This window comes from Hyalella azteca, unplaced genomic scaffold (assembly GCF_000764305.2).
Source record: "Hyalella azteca isolate HAZT.00-mixed unplaced genomic scaffold, Hazt_2.0.2 contig2418, whole genome shotgun sequence".
NCBI lineage: Eukaryota > Metazoa > Arthropoda > Malacostraca > Amphipoda > Hyalellidae > Hyalella > Hyalella azteca.
In genome coordinates this window covers 63,054-85,052 of record NW_025932694.1, presented here as the reverse complement: position 1 = coordinate 85,052, position 21,999 = coordinate 63,054, and the positions used below count along the sequence as shown (strand labels likewise).

Here is a 21,999-nt window from a genome sequence, read left to right as displayed (position 1 = left end):
TGCTGAACAAATTATGCACCAATTTCGACAGGTAAATATAAATTATTATTCGGAAATATTCTGAAAGTGGCTAAAGGAAAAAACCAGTTAAGTGACAAGGTGACAAAAACAATCAGAGGAGGTCACCGGTGCAGCACTATAAGTGCTGGATGACGGAAAAGATGAAACCCAAAGTGCTGGATGGCGGAAAAGGTAAAACAAAAGGTGCTGGATGGAGGAAAAGGTGAAACAAAAGGTGTTGGATGGCGTAAAAGGTGAAACAAAAGGTGCTGGATGGTGGAAAAGGTGAAACACAAGGTGCTGGATGGTGGAAAAGGTGAAACACAAGATGCTGGATGACGGAAAAGGTGAAATGCAAAGTGCTGGATGGCGGAAAAGGTGAAACAAAAGGCGCTGGATGGCGGAAAAGGTGGGGTTTTAAAGCCAAACCCATGGTTTGAAAACAATAGAATAAGGGTTTTTCGGGGTTTTAAAGCCAAACCCATGTTTTGAAAACCATAGAATAANATTTTAAACTTCGGTCTGTAGGATTAATTACAAACGCTTCTTTAAATGAACTTGCAAACCTCCTTTCAGAATTTACACCGATTTACAATGAACTAATTTACATTCCGAATAAAACAAAATTTGAAAGCCAACTTGCAGATATTTCAAATTTCATAACGGCTAAAAATATTGTCAGTTACTTTGAAACAGGATTGACTTTTTACAATTCGGTTTGGGACAATACAATTCCATTTGAAATTGCATTTTATCCATTACCAAATTCAAAAGGATTTACAGCAGAAGCGTTTTACAATAATGCGGTAAGTGCCATTCAAACAGAGTTTTTCGGGGTTTTAAAGCCAAACCCATGGTTTGAAAACCATAGAATAAGTGTTCCATGGTTTGAAAACCATAGAACAATAGGTTTTCGGGGAATAAGGGTTTATAGGAATAATAGGTTTTATAGAATAAGGGTTTTTCGGGTTTGAAAACCATAAAATAAGGGTTTTTCACCATAAAATAAGGGTTTTTCGGGGTTTTAAAGCCAAACCCATGGTTTGAAAACCATAGAATAAGGGTTTTTCGGGGTTTTAAATCCAAACACATGGTTTGAAAAACATAGAATAAGGGTTTTTCGGGGTTTTAAACCCAAACCCGTGGTTTGAAAACCATAGAATAAGTGTTCCATGGTTTGAAAACCATAGAATAAGGGTTTTTCGGGGAACTGTTCAAGATTATGATCCCAAACCATAGGCTAGTCGACTAGGCTATATCTTTGTACATAATATTTGTAGCACAATAATATGAGGCCCACTTTGCTACCGTAAGAGTTATAAATCACTAATTAATTATCTTATTATATTCAAACATTTTTTCAATCGAGACCGAGCGCAGTATAAATTTATAAATGTATATGATTTTTTATTATTGTATATACTGTATGTAATAAATATGTATTATAAATAAATCATATAATGTTAAAATTATGTTATATTAATGAAATTATTATTATTCCGTAATATTATTTAGATATATAAAATACTTGAAAAATATTTGCGCCGCTGGTGCGCGCGGTACAGAGAATTTCCTCCAATTGGTTTTCCTCCTTTTCAGGAATTCGTGTTGATGAATTCATATTCTTAACGAAGACCTGCAAAGCGAGTGAAATTATTCATCCGGGCTTTGGAATTATTTAGAAATTCGTAATTTTTTATAAATTACAATTTAAAAAAATCATTTCATTTTACAAATGTTATGGTGTCCGTCAAAGTTCACTGCGAACTTAAGGCAGGAATTTTTTTTTTAAAATATAACATCGAAAGGTACAAAGATCGAGTGCGTATTATTTATATACGGAACTATGGGACATCATGCGTATTATTGTTATAAGGATGGTACGAAGTGCTAGATATTATCGCGTCACCAAAGCAAATACGCAATTAAACTGAGGAATCAGGTTTGAAATATTCAATACAAATTAAAGATTAAAGTCGAGCGAGGAAGAAGAAAATTTACACACATTAGAGGGAGATAAACTTGAGCTACGCAACCAACGGAAACGTGTGAAAAAATTACTGGAAAAATGTAAAAAGTGCATAAAATTTTTTACGCAAAGGACCAACGGTTATAAACTCAACTTTTAGAACAAACGAATGTCATGGGAACGAGCATATACACAAGGAAATAAGATGGGATGAAATTGTTTATTATTAATAATAATTCAGAGATCTGGTCTACACTCAAGAGAACGAAATAAAGATAATAATATTGAAGGAATTATTGAGCGTCGTGCTCGGCAACAAACCAGCCGACAAATCTTATGCGAGGGATGCTAAACTCACAAAATTTTATGACAGTTGTTATTAGTTAACAAGATTATAAGAACTCTTCAAAAAACTACACCCAAATTTTTAAATCAAAGGAACAAGGTTTGTGATGATGAGAAAATACTGATGATAATACGGCGATTTCCGTTGGTAGTTCCCCCAGCGTGACAAGAAACGCATTAAGTCAGCCATGACAACGAACGAATTCTCGCGGCCAATCAGCGACGCGCTCTCCAATCCAGCTCATTCATTGGCTGAAAAATCCTGGAAAAATCAATTTCGGGGCGGGAAAAAGCCTGCTTCTGGAGGGAATTATTTTTTTTGCCTGCAAAAAATATTGAGAAAAAAAGTGTGTGTTGCTGGAAAAAATAATAGATAAGATGTTGGTTTTTGGAGGAAGAAGCAAGCTAATGTCCAGACAATATTCCGGCGGGGATGGCGGCGCTCTAATGATGCCATTCAAAAGCCCCGTTGGTGATGATGAACGTCAGGCGCGTTGATTAAATATCAACTCTGACACAAATTAATTCACCTGAATGTGGAAGGCTTCGGTTGAATTTTACGTGAGAAAATACTTCAAGAACGGTGATATAAATGAATTTTAGCTCGTTTTCAGATTTGGATATTCAGGTAGTAACTGAATTGAGTGTCAAAGTTTCCAGAGAAGTTATATATTTCCAGTCATTATTCGTTGACCGACGTTATCATTGGGCAAATAAATTATTAAATTATTAGAGCAAAAAAAAAAAAAAAAAAGAATTAGGCTGAATTATTTATGAGCAGATTTTGATTGTTATTCCGCGATGCAAATATTAATTGTTGAAAAGTTCAGATAAAAATATAACTAATGGGCAATATTTTAAATTGCTCTCTCAGTTGGTAAGGAAAATTTTTTAACGTTATTTTTCACTCACAAGGTTTTTAGAAAATTGGTTAGAAACTTGTACGGTATTTCAGTAAGGCGATGCCATGCGTAAACTTACTCAGCAAGTTAGGAAATATTTGGTGAGTCTCGAATATTTTGCATGTCTGCTATCATCACACTGATGTAATTAGGCATATATTTTGCTTGAAAATGATAATATCACGGAAAAAATGACTAAGACTCATAGTGATTGTTTGCCGCGTCATCATGCAGAGGCATGGCATTAGTATATAATTAATTGTTTGCAAAGAAGATCCTGTTGCGGATAACCCGCACGAACAGGGAAAACATTTATTCAGTAAATATGCTTGGTGGAATGTGAGCTCGTTCTTTGAGGAAGCCCTATCAAGTATATTAAGTATTAAGTAAGCTCATTAATCAATCGCGAGAGGATGGAATCAGGGCATATCTTCTATTCTTGTTCAACATATTTTGTCATGTTTTAATGACATTTAATATTTGTTGACATTCGAAAATGTCGGAGTTCTTGACGAAACAAAACGTAAGAATGGAACAATATTAATGTAATGCCTAGTCGGGAACTCAACAATCGATGTCAATATTTATCTCGCCCTTAATAATAAAAATGTTTAAATTATATGTAAATATTCTTTAATTATCAGGAAGACATATTAGTCAGCTTAAAACAATATCCATGGGACTACTTCCAACAATTAATTGTTTCGTGTTGGCAGACTTGATTGCCTTTTGTGCAGCGCGTTTGTCTTGACGCGTTGTACAATCGAGATGTTAATTGTAGAAAGACCGTAAAGATTGAAGAGGCAATGTGAATGGGTTAAGCATGAATAAGATATCGACTTCACAATAGAAATAACGAAGCTATTCATGCTGGAGAAAGTAGTTGATAGCCAAGGTAGAAAAATATTGAATAAACATGAAGTACGGAAAATTAAATCAGATAATTATCGGTGTCTTAATTTGTTTTATTTGATAATTCATTGCATTTTGCCATTAATTGTAATAATTTATTGTATTATTATTATTTGAAAGTTCATAGTAAAATCCCGTATTTTGAAAGCGTACTTCTGAAACTTATTCTGGAATCGTACTTTCAAATAAGGTATAGGAATAGATTAATATACACTCAACTAAGGATTCAGATTTATATGTCTACATGCATATGCAGCGTTCCGTTTGAAGGATTCGCGGTACGCGGTCTTCATACACGCACAGTATTATTGATTTCAAACCTCTATACGTCTCATTTTAGTCTGACATGTAGTTGCTCTAGATGATAGCTAAAAAATCTACGGTTTCAATTCAACAATAGATTGTCTTGATTGTCGTGTCGTTGACATTGGAAGGAATCGCTGTGGCAATTTCTGTCAGGTAATCCTAGGATTTGGTGAAAAGGAACCAGCAATCCGTCAGCATGTAACAGCCACAAATGTCAACGTGGCTCTGTCACATCTGTCAACACGCACGCAATGTGTGTCTAGATTTCATGCATATATAATTATTCAGGGACTTTAGGGCCAATTTTCTAGAGGAAGATCTCTACTGACTTGAAATACATAGAACCTTATTTTACATTAGAGACCATACTAGTTACCACATCATATTATTAATTTATAAGGGTATTATTTGTTATAATTAGTGCTATCAATTATGTTCTGATTATGATTATAAATTTCTTCCATTTAATTGACAGAAACTAGAGCCATTTCTGCCAGAAAAAGATGATAGGTTGCACAGCTGCCATTATAGATGGCCGACCATAATTCTGCCCTATAATAATAATATTGCACAACGGTAAATGTCAACTCAAAGCCATAAATTAAGTCAAGACTCTATGCGTTCCCTTGAATGCTGCCTAAAGTTACTGGCGAGTTATCGGTGGTCAACTTAACAATTTCAGCGATGAGCAAGCATCTGGAAAGATGATGAATTACGATTAACTTGCATGCAAATTATAGGTGGGCCGCCGCCACGCCCTGCAATGGACACCGATACGCCAATGAAGATTTCCAATAAGGGCATTCGATCCGTAAAAACTAGCTTTGGCTTTCAAATTGCGAATTTCCTTGATGCCCTCGACAAGTTAATTGGGATTAAGCGCCACGCAATTGCCTGGTAATGAGTCGTAACTGGAGGGTAATGAGCCAGTAACTGGCGGGTAATGATCGGTTAACTGGCGGGAAATTCAATAGATAACCTCTGTTGTGAGAGATCGCAGTGTTATGCAAAATATTTACGACTAACAAGTAAACGCTGGCGTTTTCTTCCTCGGTTATGAACGCAGAAAAATTCTGCGATCACCGCAGTTGTCGTGGGGATGAAACTTGTAACCGCATGGACTTTTCGGCGCGGCAGAGACAATCAACATCAGACAAAAAAAATGACAGAAAAATTATAGAAAAGTGACAAACTATTCGTGATCAGTAAAATAACATGACTTAATCAAGTGAATTCATAAAAAAATGTGAGCCACGGCTTAAATAGAAATGTTAACTGAAAAAGAAGGAGTCAAGTCAGGTAACCACTGAAAAGACTGTATAGGTAACATAACGGCCAGTAAGTGAATTTCTTAGGGCAGGTAACCATAGAATAAACAGGTAACTAACGGCGAGCAATTAACTGAAATTTTCAAACATTTCATGCGTACTAAATTTTGACCAGTCTAAAACTAGGTTTTATTGGATCACTGCCTATTTCTTTTCTAATTATCTCGCATAATTATTTAATTGTATTTGCGTGTATTGGAATGACTCGATATAGGAATTACTTCGGGATCAATAATTTAGCAGCAAATTATGGAAAATGTTTGCCCGATAAGATGCGAATTAAGGGCAAGGTTGGCCCGATAAGACGAGTATTAAGGGCAAGGTTGGCCCGATAAGACGAGTATTAAGGGCAAGGTTGGCCCGATAAGATGCAAATTAAGGGCAAGGTTGGCCCTATAGGATGCGAATTAAGGGCAAGGTTGGCCCGATAAGACGAGTATTAAGGGCAAGGTTGGCCCGATAAGACGAGTATTAAGGGCAAGGTTGGCCCGATATGAGCGGCACGTATAGGAGCTGTCAAACACCACTGATGTTCAATATTCACAAATTAAATTTAAATTCGAATTAAAAATCTTTAAACTCGTTGCATATATAATATATGTTATAAATATATGTTACTGCCAAAAAAAAAATTTTTTGTGACAATGACATCTCAGTTTTTTTAATTAAAGGGTTTTGTATAGAACTGTTATTCAATTTTAAAGTTTAATTTTACTTGAACTGAAAATTCTTTAAATTCGATTTGTAAGAGAGAGATAGATTAAGAAAATGAAGTGTTCAAATTACAGCCTCACAAATCCATTTTATTCAAACTCGTTTAACATATACAATGAAATGATGGACGTCATATTACGTTACGTAAAAGGCAGCTATATGTACGTTTGAACACCGGACTTTTTTTGCTATAAATTATATTCTTAAATAATGAAAATTACACATGAAAACTACATGATGAGTAGGAATAAACTAGTTCCACGATCGGAGCTGCTGTGTAATTTGGTAATAATTTTACACAGCAATCAAACAGTAACGTAAACTATAATAAAGTCCATACAGGTAATATTTTACATTGCATGACTCAGTTTTTATCATGCATTAATTTCTGCTCAACATTTTTTGCGACATAAAAAAGAGCAACAAGACTAGTAATAAACCGAAATTCGCAACGGAATTGCGAGGCAAAACGATTTCATTTTTGACACAACAATCATCTAATTATTGTTCAGGACAAAGACGTCTGCTTGCAATGCGTTCGTCAAAAAATGAAGATCAATTTCATTCTCCCGAAGAGGCAATTTCGATCACTGAACTGACTATATACTTCAACTGAACTGATATTTTACTTCCACTGAACAGGCAATTTTCTGACAGTAAATCAGAATGATGGGATCAGTTTCACGGGCTTGCTTCATTTATAATTTCTTGTCCAATTTTAAGACCGAGACTGAGGCAATCGCCAAGAAGATCTTGCTTTATCATAGGAGAATCATGGAATTAAATCATGCCGGGGCGGAAACTGTGGCTAAGAAAAGTGTTGGCATTAGCAGCGTTACTTCTTGGAAGTTTGTGTGGCTTTTGAAACGGAGCAAGTGGCGCGAAAATTTTTGAAATGAAGGATATAATATAGTGGACAGAAACGGAGCAAGGTGCTCAGAAGTATAGAATGATATATAGTGGACAGAAATGGAGCAGGGTATTCTGAAGTATATGATGACATACAGTGGCCAGAAATGGAGCAAGGTGCTGTGAAAAAGCTCAGTCGTAAAGTATGACCTCTTATTTTTTATTTAAACCACCGACCACATCAGTGGCGGTTGGCTGCTATGCCGGATAGAATACAAGGCTTTAAAATCCAATTTATGAAGCGTTAGTTTCATTTTGAATGAAAATAAACATCATTAGAGACCATGAAAAGAGGGTATCCATGCAATGCCTGCATCTGCGGTACCCAAAAAATTAAATAAGCTGTTGCAAAATTAGCAGTTGTGGTGCGTGTGGTGCACGGCGGTACGGTTGAAGGGTTGTTCAACCGCCACGGCTACATCCTTAACATCCTTAACATCCTTCACTAGGGTTTGTTTGCATAGCTGATCACTAAATTGCAGACTTCGCCTGTGAACGGAAGAGCTTCGTGTAAACAGGAAATCAACAGCTGCTGGCCGGTCATGTTCTTATCAACTCTGGTTCCATACTTTTTTTTCTACTTGCTGTCCATTTATATGAAGATAGGAAAATTTACGCTTTGTTGAAAATTCACAGTTAGGTATGAAATTTTTTTCAAACGATTTCAACAATATAAATTCGCAATGGTAATTTTTAAATTTATTACGTGATTGAAAGTTAAGAAAAATTTCATCGTATGAATGTGCGTTAAGTAGCGATGACCAGCAAGGAAAGGAGTATGTTAGAGACCTCAAAAACAAAGTCATGTACGTAATAAATACATTAGTATTTTGATACAGACACGACTATTGGACTCATCAGTGCTGAGTACCTCACACTCATGAGTACATTTCATACGCTTCAGTGATGCGTATTTGAAAGTATAGATTGATCCAGGTACATGTAGGATAGATAGCTTTAAGCGTATATAACATTTCTTACTGGGTCTCCTTGCTGATGGATAAGGTAATTACGAGAAGGATAAGAGGGATAAGAGAAGTATGAAGAGAAAGTGGAGCACTTTGAGAAAAAAGGGAAAGTTGTACAATATGAATATTGAAGATAAATGAATTACGAAAAATGATTTCAGTGGTAAAGTTGAAAGTGAAAGGGAAAAAATGATAGCAAAAATATGGGAGTGAAAGATCGGTGGAAAGAATGACGGGTAAAGGGAGGGCGAGTGTTGCTGGGAGCGGCAGCTGTTGCAAGCGCTGCAAAAAATATGCAAATGCCGAGCAAGGGCGGCGGCCGCCACCGCCACCACGACGCTGACCGCCGTCACGACGTGAACCGCCACCGCCGCCGTCATGACGTGAACCGCCACCGCCGCCACGACGCGTCCGCCGTCACGACGCGTCCGCCGCCACCGCCGCCACCGCCGCCACGACGCGTCCACCACCGCGGCCGTTTACACGCCGCGAATGGAGGAAGGGTTATGGAATATTTTTATTAATAATCCTCTGCATTTGCTATTATAATTGCATAGTGAATAATGACAGAAGTGAATCAATTTAGCACCAGAATGAAGGGCTAGAAACGTAACCAACTGAATTGATATGTTACCGGGACGTTAATTTAGAATACAATTATAAATTCGAAATTTGCACTATATACGTAGTATTTGGGCTTCAAATACAGTTAAAATATTTATGGCTGTATTGTAAACAATAATATAAAAGTCAGTTTATACTCAAATGAAACGAATACTTTTTCAGTGACTATGAAAATCCCTTTTAATTTGTAAATCGCAGAGGAGATTCCTACGCCACAAAGGTCTAAGACACGAGCCTATAATAAATTATACTAAATCAACAAATTAATTGACTTTCCAACACAGGACTGTTGCTGCTGGAACATCTGGTGATCAGAAGACGCTGGGCAACACAAAGGAAGTGGCATTAAGCAGGAGGCGAGTCTAGGTTAATGAGATAACCTGCTAATTAGTAGCCATAGGAGCCCTAATGAGCCTGGCTTAACTGATTAAAGATATCAGGATTGTCAGGCATTTGGTGGCCGCTGATAAACCGCTAATGTTTTTTTAGAAATGGCATAGAAGTGAGACGATGGTGAGTAATGAGACGATGGTGAGTAATGAAACGATGGTGAATAAGGAGCTGATGGTGAGTAACGAGACGATGGTGAGTAATGAAACGATGGTGAATAAGGAGCTGATGGTGAGTAACGAGACGATGGTGAGTAATGAAACGATGGTGAATAAGGATATGATGGTGAATAAGGAGCTGATGGTGAGTAGGGAGATGATGGTGAGTAATGAGACGATGGTGAGTAATGAGAATGAGATAACGAGGACTAATGAGCATGAGAAGATGGTGACGAATAAGAATGAGACGATCATGAGTAGTTGAGAGCATCGATTTCATCCACGTCTTGCCGTCAAAGGCTAGAATAAGAGACCGTCGCTTTGCTTCATTTATTGACGACGTCGCGCTTTGGTCAAGGCGCTTTTATGATGAATTATTTCGTACGGATACTGAGACTGTCGGAGAATTCATAACTTGACACTCAGGAGTATCCATTTTGAGTCTCCATTCATCATGGATCATGATGAATGGAATTGATATGATGAATATTCGTAAGTGATGAATGGAGACCAGTTCTGAGTGTTGGAAACGATCGGTGAAGTCTATACCGTCCACCTATACTCGTACACATTCTCCACCTTTTTACCTTCCTTTCTACCCATGCATACATTTCTACCCAAATCATTACTCAGGTTTTCCTACTCCTACTTGTGATGAGCGCGCAAGACTCGCCAGGCTCCACAAAAAAGCTTAATTCATGCGCAACAAAAACGCGCAGCTGCGGTGCGCCTGAGACGCGCAGTTTCACGTTGCAACAAAGCCGCGCATGGCAAGCCCGCGTGACTCGGACCCGACGTTTTTGTCCGGGCCAGGGGAGGGTCAAGCTAAAGTTTACGAATTTGGGAGTTTTTCATGGCAAAATTTGGGTTTTTTCATGGGGAAATTTTTTTTATGGGGAAATTTGGGTTTTTCATGGGGAATTTTTTTTTTCATGGGGAAATTTGGGTGGGGGGGGGGGGAAATTTGGGTTTTTCATGAGAAAATTTGAGTTTTTTATGGGGAAATTTTTTTATGGGGAAATTTGGGTTTTTCATGGAAAATTTTGGGTTTTTTCATGGGAAAATTTAGGTTTTTCATAGGGAATTTTTTTCTATGGGGAAATTTGAGTTTTTATGGGGAGATTTGAGTTTTTTATGGGGAAATTTGAGTGTTTTATGAGGAAATTTGAGTTTTTCATGAGAAAATTTGGGTTTTTCTTAAGAAAATTTGGGTTTTTTCATGGGGAAATTTAGGTTTTTCCTGGGTAAACTTTTTTTATGGGGAAATTTGAGTTTTTTCTGCGGAAATTTGAGTGTTTCATGGCGAAATTTGAGTTTTTCGTGAAAAAATTTGTGTTTTTAATGGGGAAATTTGGGTTTTTCATGAGTAAATTTTGGTTTTTCATGGCGAAATGCGGGTTTTACATGGGGAATTTGTTTTTTATGGGTAAATTCGGGTCTTTCATGGGGAAATTTGGGTTTTTCATGATGAAATTTGGGTATTTCATGGAGAAATTTTGGTTTTAGATGATGAAATTTGGGTTTTTAATGGGGAAATTCGGGATTTTCATGGGGAAATTTTGAGTTTTTCATGGGGAAATTTGAGTTTTTAATGGAGAAATTCGGGTTTTTCACGGGGAAATTTGAGTTTTTCATGAGGAAATTTGGGTTTTTCGTGGGAAAATTTGGGTGGGGGGGGGGAATGAGGGGGATGGGGGAAGAGTATATCCGATGGGTGCATTCATGATATGCGGTGAGTAAATAGGAGGTTGAGTTGGTGAATTGTGACGAGTGAAAGATGAGTCACGAGTGAAAATGATTATGATCAAGAATTTCGCTTCGTGGCGAGTAAATCACGAAGTGATTCATAATATGACTTATGACGATCAGCTCAGCTGAGAGGTGAATAACGATAGTGATTAGCAGGCTGATGGTGAGGCAATTGACTGATGGTGAGGCAGTTCATCAGCAGGCTGATGGTGAGACAATTGACTGATGGTGAGGCAGTTCATCAGCAGGCTGATAGTGAGGCAATAGACTGATGGTGAGGCAGTTCATTAGCAGGCTGATGGTGAAGCAATTGATTGATGGTGAGGCAGTTCGTCAGCAGGCTGATGGTGAGGCAATAGACTGATGGTGAGGCAGTTCATTAGCAGGCTGATGGTGAAGCAATTGATTGATGGTGAGGCAGTTCGTCAGCAGGCTGATGGTGAAGCATTGGCTGATGGTGAGGCAGTTCATTAGCAGGCTGATAGTGAGGCAATAGACTGATGGTGAGGCAGTTCATTAGCAGGCTGATGGTGAAGCAATTGGCTGATGGTGAGGCAGTTCATCAGCAGGCTGATGGTGAAGCAATTGGCTGATGGTGAGACAGTTCATTAGCAGGCTGATGGTGAGGCATTGACTGATGGTGAGGCAGTTCATTAGCAGGCTGATGGTGAGGTATTGACTGATGGTGAGGCAGTTCATCAGCAGGCTGATGTTGAGGCATTGACTGATGGTGAGGCATTGACTGATGGTGAGGCAGTTCATCAGCAGGCTGATGGTGAGGCAATTGACTGATGGTGAGGCAGTTCATCAGCAGACTGATAGTGAGGCAATAGACTGATGGTGAGGCAGTTCATTAGCAGGCTGATGGTGAAGCAATTGATTGATGGTGAGGCAGTTCGTCAGCAGGCTGATGGTGAGGCAATTGACTGATGGTGAGGCAGTTCATCAGCAGACTGATGGTGAGGCATTGACTGATGGTGAGGCAGTTCATTAGCAGGCTGATGGTGAGGCAGGCGCAGGCTGCGGCCGTAATGTGCAGGCGCTGTGAATAAATTAACATATCAATTTTATCTTAATTTATGAAGATGACATGTGTGTCCTTAATTGCTCAATTAACGAAAGGTGCAATAATTTGTGATATTGGTTTACTCATAATTTTGAACGTATATATCAAATCGAATGAATAATTTATGAATGAGAAACGTCGAAACGTAGGAACCTTTTCGAAAATAAATTACTCTTTTCCATATATTAAAATAGAACGGTACTATGAATTACAACATGTAACATGTATGTGAGTATAAATACAATTTCTTGTGTTTTAAACAATTTGTGTTTTACAAAATGTTTTTAGTTGAATAAATATTATTTCAATTCATTTCATAATTTTTATCACGATTATTCGTTCTGTTATTTGAATATTTTATTGTTTAAAATCTAATTAGTTTAAATCTCCAAAACTATCAGAGTAAAACAATGCTTTTGTTATCAGTGAAGGTAACTTTTTAGTTAATGATTTTCTCTATTAAGTGCACTTTCTCCCATTGAAATAACTAGGATTGAAAAAAAATTATTCTAAAGTGTGTTGTTAAAATGTGGTCACTAAGCTAAGAATATATTCTACTTAAATATACAGACAAAGGTCACTATTGGGGATATGTAATGTATTTAACTCCTTTTACAATGGTCACTATGGGGGATATGTAATGTATTTAACTCCTTTTACAATGGTCACTATGGGGGATATGTAATGTATTTAACTCCATTTACAATGGTCACTATGGGGGATATGTAATGTATTTAACTCCTTTTACAATGGTCACTATGGGGGATATGTAATGTATTTAACTCCTTTTACAATGGTCACTATGGGAGGAATCTCGCTTTCCTATTCATTGCCGTGCAACAAAGAAACAAAATAAAAGTAACGCTGTCGATAATCCATTCACCGATACACTACTTGACCTATAAACAATAAGCCCTTCGATAACAATGAATATAAAAGACCGCGTTGAAGAAAGCCAGCAAATCGTCCACTGAAACGTTGAATTATTAACGGATTATAACTGGCCGACCGTGACCCTGTTATGATTTTCATCAGGGTTAGCAAGGCAAAAAACTTCAGTGTATCGCATGGAAATTCAAGAATGGCTTTAAAAAGATGAAATTAGAAACTTGCTTGGCCGGCTGCAAGGAGCATTTGTTAACAAATGTTGCATGGAAAAAAACCTTTAGCGGGGGAATTCATGGCCTCTATTGTGGTTAACTCGCGCAAAAACTCCAATGCCGCGGCCAGGATAAAGGATATTCAAATCTCCTGCGAGGAAAACGGAAATTCTGGTAACCGATTTTGTGCGGACGCCGTTTTTGATTTAGGAAAAAAAAGTTAGCGTTGTTCGTTAACAGGAGGCGCTTACATCTCTAACGCTGATCACTGGGCTTGGTATGGTCATGGTCATGACGAAGTTTTTTTTGATGATGGGTTCGTGGTCACGGTTCTCTCACGGTTCACAGGATGTTCATCAGAACAAATATTCAAATTTCTGCTCTGCAATAACCGTGAAACTTTTAACCGTTATTTCGACCGCGAACGTTGGAATAAAAAACAAAAAAACGTTAGCGTGAAAAGTTTGTTCTTCTTCGGAAATATACCTTGATCGTAAACCTGATTGTTATATAATATATAACTAATACGATTATGATGATTATCATAAATAATATATCTTATAATTCCAGAAATATTCACTTAACGAATTTGTTATCCAATGTTTATGGTAAATTATTCGTTCTTGTTTGAATTTTTATGAATCTGTCTGTCTCTGTCTGCGTCTCTCTGTCGGTTGTCCTGAAAACTCGTTCTTATTGCTGGCCCATCTCTGTCTGTCTCTGTCAGTCAGTTAGTCAGCCCGTCTGTCTTTCTGTCAATCATTTTGGCCGATCTTCCATTCATGTATGCACCCGTCCATCCACCCGTATGTCCAGCTGTCCATCCACCCGTCCATCCTCTCATCCGTCCACCCGTCCGTCCACCCGTCCATCCGGCCGTCCGTCCACCCATCCATCCTCTCATCCGTCCACCCGTCCGTCCACCCGTCCATCCGGCCGTCCGTCCACCCGTCCAGCCACCCGTTCATCTGGCCGTCCATCCTGCCGTCCGTCCACCCGTCAATCCACCCGTCTGTCCACCCGTCCATCCACCCGTCCATCCACCCGCCCATCCACCCGTTCATCTGGCCGTCCATCTGGCCGTCCGTCCACCCGTCCATCATCTATCCACCTAACTTTACCTTACTATGCCTATTAATTATCTATATTATGTGTGCACTAGGGTTCATTGCACATAACTAGCCTACTGAATAGATTTTCGTTGAATTATTTTTAGATTCATCTTAGGTTTCGAATTAATTATCTTATAGATGATTTGAATTGAATAATATAATTAAATGGAAGATTAGCAGAAAGTTAAGCCTTTCCACAATTAAATAAATTAATAACACTGACCCAGTAATATTGTCCTCAATATTATAAATTGTATTATACGGTCACGACATTATCACCAGAACAGCTGTTGTCCACAGGCCGCAACAATCACCGCAAAAAATTAAATATTCAAAATAATTCATATTCAAGCCTGGCCAAAACCTGTCCATGACCAGCGCATTCAGGCCGAAAATCTTATTGAAAATAATCGGCGAATCATATCCGGCCAACCGTCGGGCTCGGGGAGACTGTATATAATTAAGCGGCACTGGAAATACGGTAGCAGGTTACCAAATTTCTTTGTCGCGTCGCTGGTCAATAGGCCTGGCAGGCCTATTGACCTGGAATGCTGCAACATTGGCCCAGGAATGCCTACTTTTTTGGGAATGACCCAGCAAGGGTTAGGAATGCTAGGTAAAAATTGATGGGAGTATAAAAAGAGGTTTGAGTGACCTGAAATGTTGTTAAAAAATACTAAGAATATTGTTATGTTGAATGCAATGTGTGGGACCAGGAATGTTTGTTTTTTATTGTTTTTTAGTGATGCCTAAGGAACGCTGCTTCTTTTCGGAAACTAAAAGCTTGGGCACAATAGGAAGAAAAAATATTTTGAGATTAGATACTTTTTCCTCGATTCAGAACCCATGGGACAGAATTTATATATTTTTTTAGTGTCGAACGATACAATGCAAACCGAATATCACTATATCAGGGCTCAAAATCTACATTCGAAATTAAAAATACAACAACATCGAGTAAAAAAATTAGTAGGGAAAACAAAACGCAAAGCCGATAATTAAATAATGTAAAAAATAATTTAATAATGTAAAAAAGACAAATTTACACTTCCAGATAGATCGCTACAAAAAGAAAAAATTTATTGAAAATGTTGAATTCATTAAAAATTTGAGGTTGAGGGTTGAGCAAAAATCGCTGGGATATCTCATTCTAGATTACCGCCACCACACCACAGCTGTAAATCTATAACCGGTGCGTGGACGTATCGGATACGGTTATGACAGCGGATATTTCTCACCCGGTTACGACCACCACACCACAGCCGTAAATCCAACCGTCAACGCTGTACGTAATTGAACTCTTAGCGTGTCATCAGCGGCCAATTTATATGATAAACATTCATGATATGCAAGTAATTATGAAAAAAATGGAAGGAATACGATGCTTCGCGCAACTTCTGCAACTCACACTATTTTCCATTTAATTCTGATTAAAATTTCATTCATTGAAGCCTAATTATTTAATTACGAGCATCAAGTCCCCCAAAACCTTTGTAAAAAATTATCTTTGAATTTTCAACGGCCAAAGTAAAACCACCAATCATTGAGTGACGTAGCAAAGAAATATTTTATTTTCCATGAATTGAAAACAATCGTCAGGACACATTGGTCCCCTCCCGGTAACATTCATCGTCCGCGTATCGCGAGCGTAACGAGAAAATAACACGTCTATGTTGCAAATTACACGTCCTCTTACGACGATGCATCATGTCTGTTTCAGCGTACGTGACGATTACGGCGTGTACGTCACGTCGTATCCAATATACGGCCTGCCATGTCGTGATGGATGCCATGTTCATACGGAAATTATTATCTCTTTTTGTCCGGGATCGTTTTTCACGGAGTAATTGGAGCAAAGCGGGATGAGTTTTAAATGAAAGGGTGCGTGGGAAGGGGAAGTCGATATCATAATTATTTCATATTGTGTCGGGAGAGCGTGTGAGTAATTGGGTAGTTCTTTTACTTTAAACTCTGTATATAATCCATGTAATGTCGAGGAAAAACTGTGGGTAATTCGTGAGGGATATTATTTTAATTTCTGCATATTCCATATCATGCCGATAAAAACCTGCGAGTAATTGGGCAGTTCAATTATTTTAAACTCTGTACATGTTCCATGTAAGGTCGAGGAAAACCTGTGGCCAATTAGTCAGGGATATGATTTCAAATTTTTTAATGCAATAAGTGAATATAAATCCGATCTGCAAGGCATGAATGGTCAAAGGAAAAGAGTTTCAAAGATGTAAATATAAAATTGTGATGCAAGCAAACCGATAATTTAACAACAACCACGCCTCCGAGCCTATGTCGGCAACCGCACCACAGCGACGTGGGCACCCGCGTGCCGCAGTCTCTCCTGGGCAGTAGGCCGGTGAACTGCTGTGTGGTGTGGTGTGGTGTGGTGGTGTATTGTGGCGTGGTGGTGTTGTGCTAGTGGTTAGGTGTGGTGTCGTAGCGTTAACGTGGTGTGCTGATTCGAGGTGCTCATTTTACACCTGGTGTGGTGTGGTTGTGTGGTGGTGGTGTGGTGTGGTGCGGTGTGGTATGGAGTGGTGGTGTATTGTGGCGTGGTGGTGTTGTGCTAGTGGTTAGGTGTGGTGTCGTAGCGTTAACGTGGTGTGCTGATTCGAGGTGATCATTTTACACCTGGTGTGGTGTGATGGTTTAACAAATGTAATGGTGTAACTAGTGTGGTGTACAATGCTAGTCGCTTCGGTTGTCCAAATCGCATAGTTCAAGTATAAATAAATGGCAAAGACTGGAATATTACACTACATAATCGATGATAATGTTAGTGGTGATGAGGCTGGTGAGATGGCTATAGTGAGGTGATTTTTAGGTGATTTTTGGTGATTTTTTTTCCGTACTTAGGTACGGAATTCTGAGGTGATTGTTATAGTACTTATTACTATACTTATATTACTTATTTTACTACTACTATAGTATTACTACTATACTTATAATACTTTAGTACTTATATTATTTATATTGAGATGATTTTTATAGTTATTCTTATTACTGAGTTTTCAGGTAATAGTTATAATACTTATTATGAAGTTGCTAGGTAGGTTCGCTTGACGCACTTACGTCGTATCCTACATACGGTTTGTTGTTAATAATGTTTCAAATAATAATAATGTTTGTAAAAAATAATAATATTTGTAAAAATAATAATATTTGTAAAAATAATAATATTTGCAGTCCCTGGACGTACAAATAGAATCCTGACATCCCGTACTGAAAATTAGTTATCAGAAGGATTCTGTAAATATCTGTTAAACTCATTGTGACTTAATTTGTAAATTATAATATTTGAATTTGTAATCGCTATGCATTTTAATTTCTTTTGAATAAGCCTGATTCCTCTGCAAATAATGCAATTTATTTCCGTAATATTTTAACTTGATATTTTTCAGTTTAAATATAAAAATGCATTGGAATTCAAGCTAAAACCCACACGAGATATAGAAAATTAATTGAACTGATGAGCTGAATATGATTAAATGAGCTGATATATGGATGAGCTGGATGAATGGGCTGAATATGAATGAGCTGGACGTGATTTATACTAGACATATAATGGTGATTTTTATGATATTATATTTGTGCACGCATTAGGTGATTATTGTTGTTAGTGATAATCACCTACAATTAACAAGATCAGACTGCCAAAAAAGCTTCTTCAATTTATTATATACATATTATAAGATGTATATAATATACAAATACATACATTTTACATTACTGATATAGTTCTTTCCACAACACAATGAAAAATGTGCAATTACATTAAAATAAGGTGTGTTATAATTTGCATTAAGATAATTAAATGCAATCCTGTTTTACCGTTCCTTATTATGCGCGATGTAAACGGCTTACCTATAACAAACATTAACTAATTTTAACATTATATTACGAATGCTAATCAAGTACAGAATTTTTAGAACGTAATTGATAGTTCTCCAATTATTGCAGCCAGTTATCACTGAGCTTCTAATGAAATTTATCAAAAATAGATTAGGCTTTTAAAATAAATAATAAGTAAAGAAGGCTTTTAGCGATGTTTAGAAGCTGAATTTCCTGTCATAGAATAAATAAATAATGAGCAGTTTTAATGTGTGCGGCAGAATAGATAAAAAATGTTCATATATTTTTATGTGTTGCAATTATATTTAATGTGTTCGATAATTTAGATTTCACCCTAATTATAATATAGAAAATTTATATATCTATACTACAAGATGAAGTACTGTAAGTTGCTAAAATAATAATTGCTTACGCTTCTCTTTAGTATTGGAAGCCTTAATTACATGTAAAACATACAGTTCTTTATACTTATATTATATACTACTATACTAGTACAGAACTTTATATCCTTATACGATATATGTACCACAGTACTTTTTACTTTTACTGATGTCGCCCAACATTATGTTGATAGGTAATGTGTTGAAGTGATGACGTCAACATGATGTTGATAAGTGATGTGTTGAAGTGATGACGTCTGACATGATGTTGATAAGTGATGTGTTGAAGTGATGACGCTCAACATGATGTTGATAAGTGATGTGTTGAAGTGATGACGCACAACATGATGTTGATAAGTGATGTGTTGAAGTGATGACGCACAACATGATGTTGATAAGTGATGTGTTTAAGTGATGACGCACAACATGATGTTGATACTGAAATTAATAGTAAAATTAGAGGAAACCCCACGGTGCTGTGGTGTGCTGTATATCATAATATAATTATGATAATGATATATATTATATAATGATATGATAATGATATATAATGGCATAATATATGTAAAAAGTGACGTATAGAGCCGCATAAGCTGCGTATATGCAAGGTGAGTTGATAAGATAAGGATTGCAACTTACGCATGAATATATTATATAAGTTAAACGCTTTATATAAGTTAAACTTCAGTGAATGATGGTAAACTATTAAGAAAATATTTTGCCCGGTAAAGGTATGGCACGGTAAAGTTATTATGAATATAATTCAAATATTAAATTAACATTAATATTGGATGTTACTTCCCTCCCCTCATTGCACATTCCCCACATCTCCCCTCCACATTTCCCTCCCCACATCTCCCCTTCCCTTGTTTTCCCTCTCCCCTCTCCCCCTCCCCCTTTCTCCCCTCTCCCCCTCCCTCATCATGATGATCGATTTCCGATATTAGGCGAGCTAAGGGGGATGAATATTTGGGGGGAAGGGGGGACACAATTAGGGGAACAGGATATGAAATGAAGGAGTGAATAGTGGGGGGAGGGGGTAGGGGAGGGGAAGAGAGAAGGAAACAAGACTTTCTGAAGCATGAATAAAGTTTTGAAAAGTTTGGCTGAGATCGAAAGTTCAGTCAAACTTCCAGTCAAATTTCCAGTCCAACGCCCAGTCAAACGCCCAGTTCAACGCCCAGTCCAACGCCCAGTCAAGAGTCCAGTCAAACTTCCAGTCAAACTTCCAGTCAAACCACCAGTCAAACTTCCAGTCAAACTTCCAGTCAAACTTCCAGTCAAACGTCCAGTCAAACGTCCATTAAAACGTTCAATCAAACTCAGTCAAACTTCCAGTCAATTTTCCAGTCAAACTTCCAGTCAAGCGTCCAGTCAAATTTCCAGTCAAACGTCCAGTCAAACGGCAGTCAAACATCCAGCCAAACGTCCAGTCAAACGTCCTGTCAAGCGTCCATTCAAACGTCCAGTCAAACGTCCAGTCAAACGTCCAGTCAAACTTCCAGTCAAACTTCCAGTCAAACTTCCAGTCAAACTTCCAGTCAAACTTCCAGTCAAACTTCCAGTCAAACTTCCAGTCAAACTTCCAGTCAAACTTCCAGTCAAACTTCCAGTCAAACTTCCAGTCGAACTTCCAGTCGAACTTCCAGTCAAACTTCCAGTCAAACTTCCAGTTAAACTTTCAGTCAATTTTCCAGTCAAACTTCCAGTCAAGCTTCCAGTCAAACTTCCAGTCAAACTTCCAGTCAAACTTCCAGTCGAACTTCCAGTCAAACTTCCAGTTACACTTTCAGTCAAACTTCCAGTCAAACTTCCAGTTAAACTTCTAGTCAAACTTCCAGTCAAACTTCTAGTCAAACTTCCAGTCAAACTTCCAGTCACACTTCCAGTTACACTTCCAGTCAAACTTTCATCTAAAAGTTTCGCCAAACGTGAAAGCTTCGCTCAAATGGTCAGTTAATCTTCAAAAAATAAAAAAATAAAAAAATAAAAAAATAAGAAAATCTTCCAATCGGAAATTTTGTTCAACATTCGACGTTCAGAGTAAAATTTAGACAAAAATTCAATTTTTCCCGTGATTTAAGCGTGAAATTATTTGACCACGAAATTGTTAAGTCAGTGGCCTCAACATTTAGCCAGACAGTCAGTCAAGTTAAGTGTTAGTTAAGCTGCTAGTTAAGTTGTTAGTGAAGATGTTAGTTAAGTTGTTACTTAAGCCGTTAGTCAAACTGTTAGTAAAGTTGTTAGTTTAGCCGTTATTCGAGCCATCTCATTATCTCAACCGTCAGTCAAGCCGTCAGTCAAGCCATCACGCAGCTCTGGTCATTAGCGTCACTATGATGGCAGTCTCGGTCATCAGTCTCAGTCATCAGTCACACGTTGGCTATCTCAGACAGAATAATACTGGGAATAAATGAGACTTAACAAGTCACGGCGGTACAAGTCGTTGGCTCAGTTCTACCTCGTGGGTATAGGAACTACAGGTAGAACTGCTAGGGAGCAATGTGAGGGTAGAACTGCCAGGGAACAATGTGAGGGTACAACTGCTAGGGAACAATGTGAGGGTGGAACTGCTAGGGAACAAAGTGAGGGTACAACTGCTAGGGAACAATGTGAGGGTAGAACGGGCAGTGGAGAAGAGGGGTTTCAACATAAGAAAACATATGAGCAAGAGTAGGAGTATGAAGGAGTATGAAGGAGTATGAAGGAGTATGAAGGGAAGAGGTAATATATAAGGTATGGAGAGGTAATAATTGATGTTGATTTCGGGGATTAAGAAGAATGATGACGAGATGAATATCAATTATTTTTTATATGTAATGCTGGCGATCCTGTTTGTGTGTATACACACGAACGGCTGACTCAAGCATAAACACACGATTTTTTATTTAAAAGTTTATAATTTATTAGGGAGTATGTAAATAACTAATAAAAGGTATTTCTGGGAACTGTGGGTGTTAATAACAATCATCGTATAACAATACTTTCTAATAGAATTGTGACTGTTACACTTGCTGTTCTATGCTTTACTGAAGAAAAGGACTTCTGCCATTTTTCGCCATAACAGTTTTTTTATACAAGCTAATTAGAAATCTTTTACTTTAATAAAATTTTCTATAAATTTTTGCCGAAAAATCTTCAAGCCTTGTAAGCAATACTTTACACGTGACTTTCAATTTTATTTCAATTTTTTCCATTAA

General features: G+C 37.6%; 1 protein-coding gene across 1 annotated transcript; it reads left to right on the top strand.

Annotated features, from left to right (window-relative positions):
• The first annotated feature begins 19,880 nt into the window (after positions 1–19,880).
• LOC108683053 (non-classical arabinogalactan protein 31-like) lies at positions 19,881–20,759 on the top strand. The gene has a single exon (XM_018172330.1). The coding sequence runs from the start codon at positions 19,881–19,883 to the stop codon at positions 20,757–20,759; it is 879 nt and encodes a 292-aa protein (XP_018027819.1).
• The last annotated feature ends 1,240 nt before the right edge of the window (positions 20,760–21,999 follow it).

Coding starts and splice junctions, on each gene's coding strand:
- LOC108683053 (XM_018172330.1), top strand. CDS start 19,881: ATGAATAAAGTTTTGAAAAGTTTGGCTGAGATCGAAAGTTCAGTCAAA.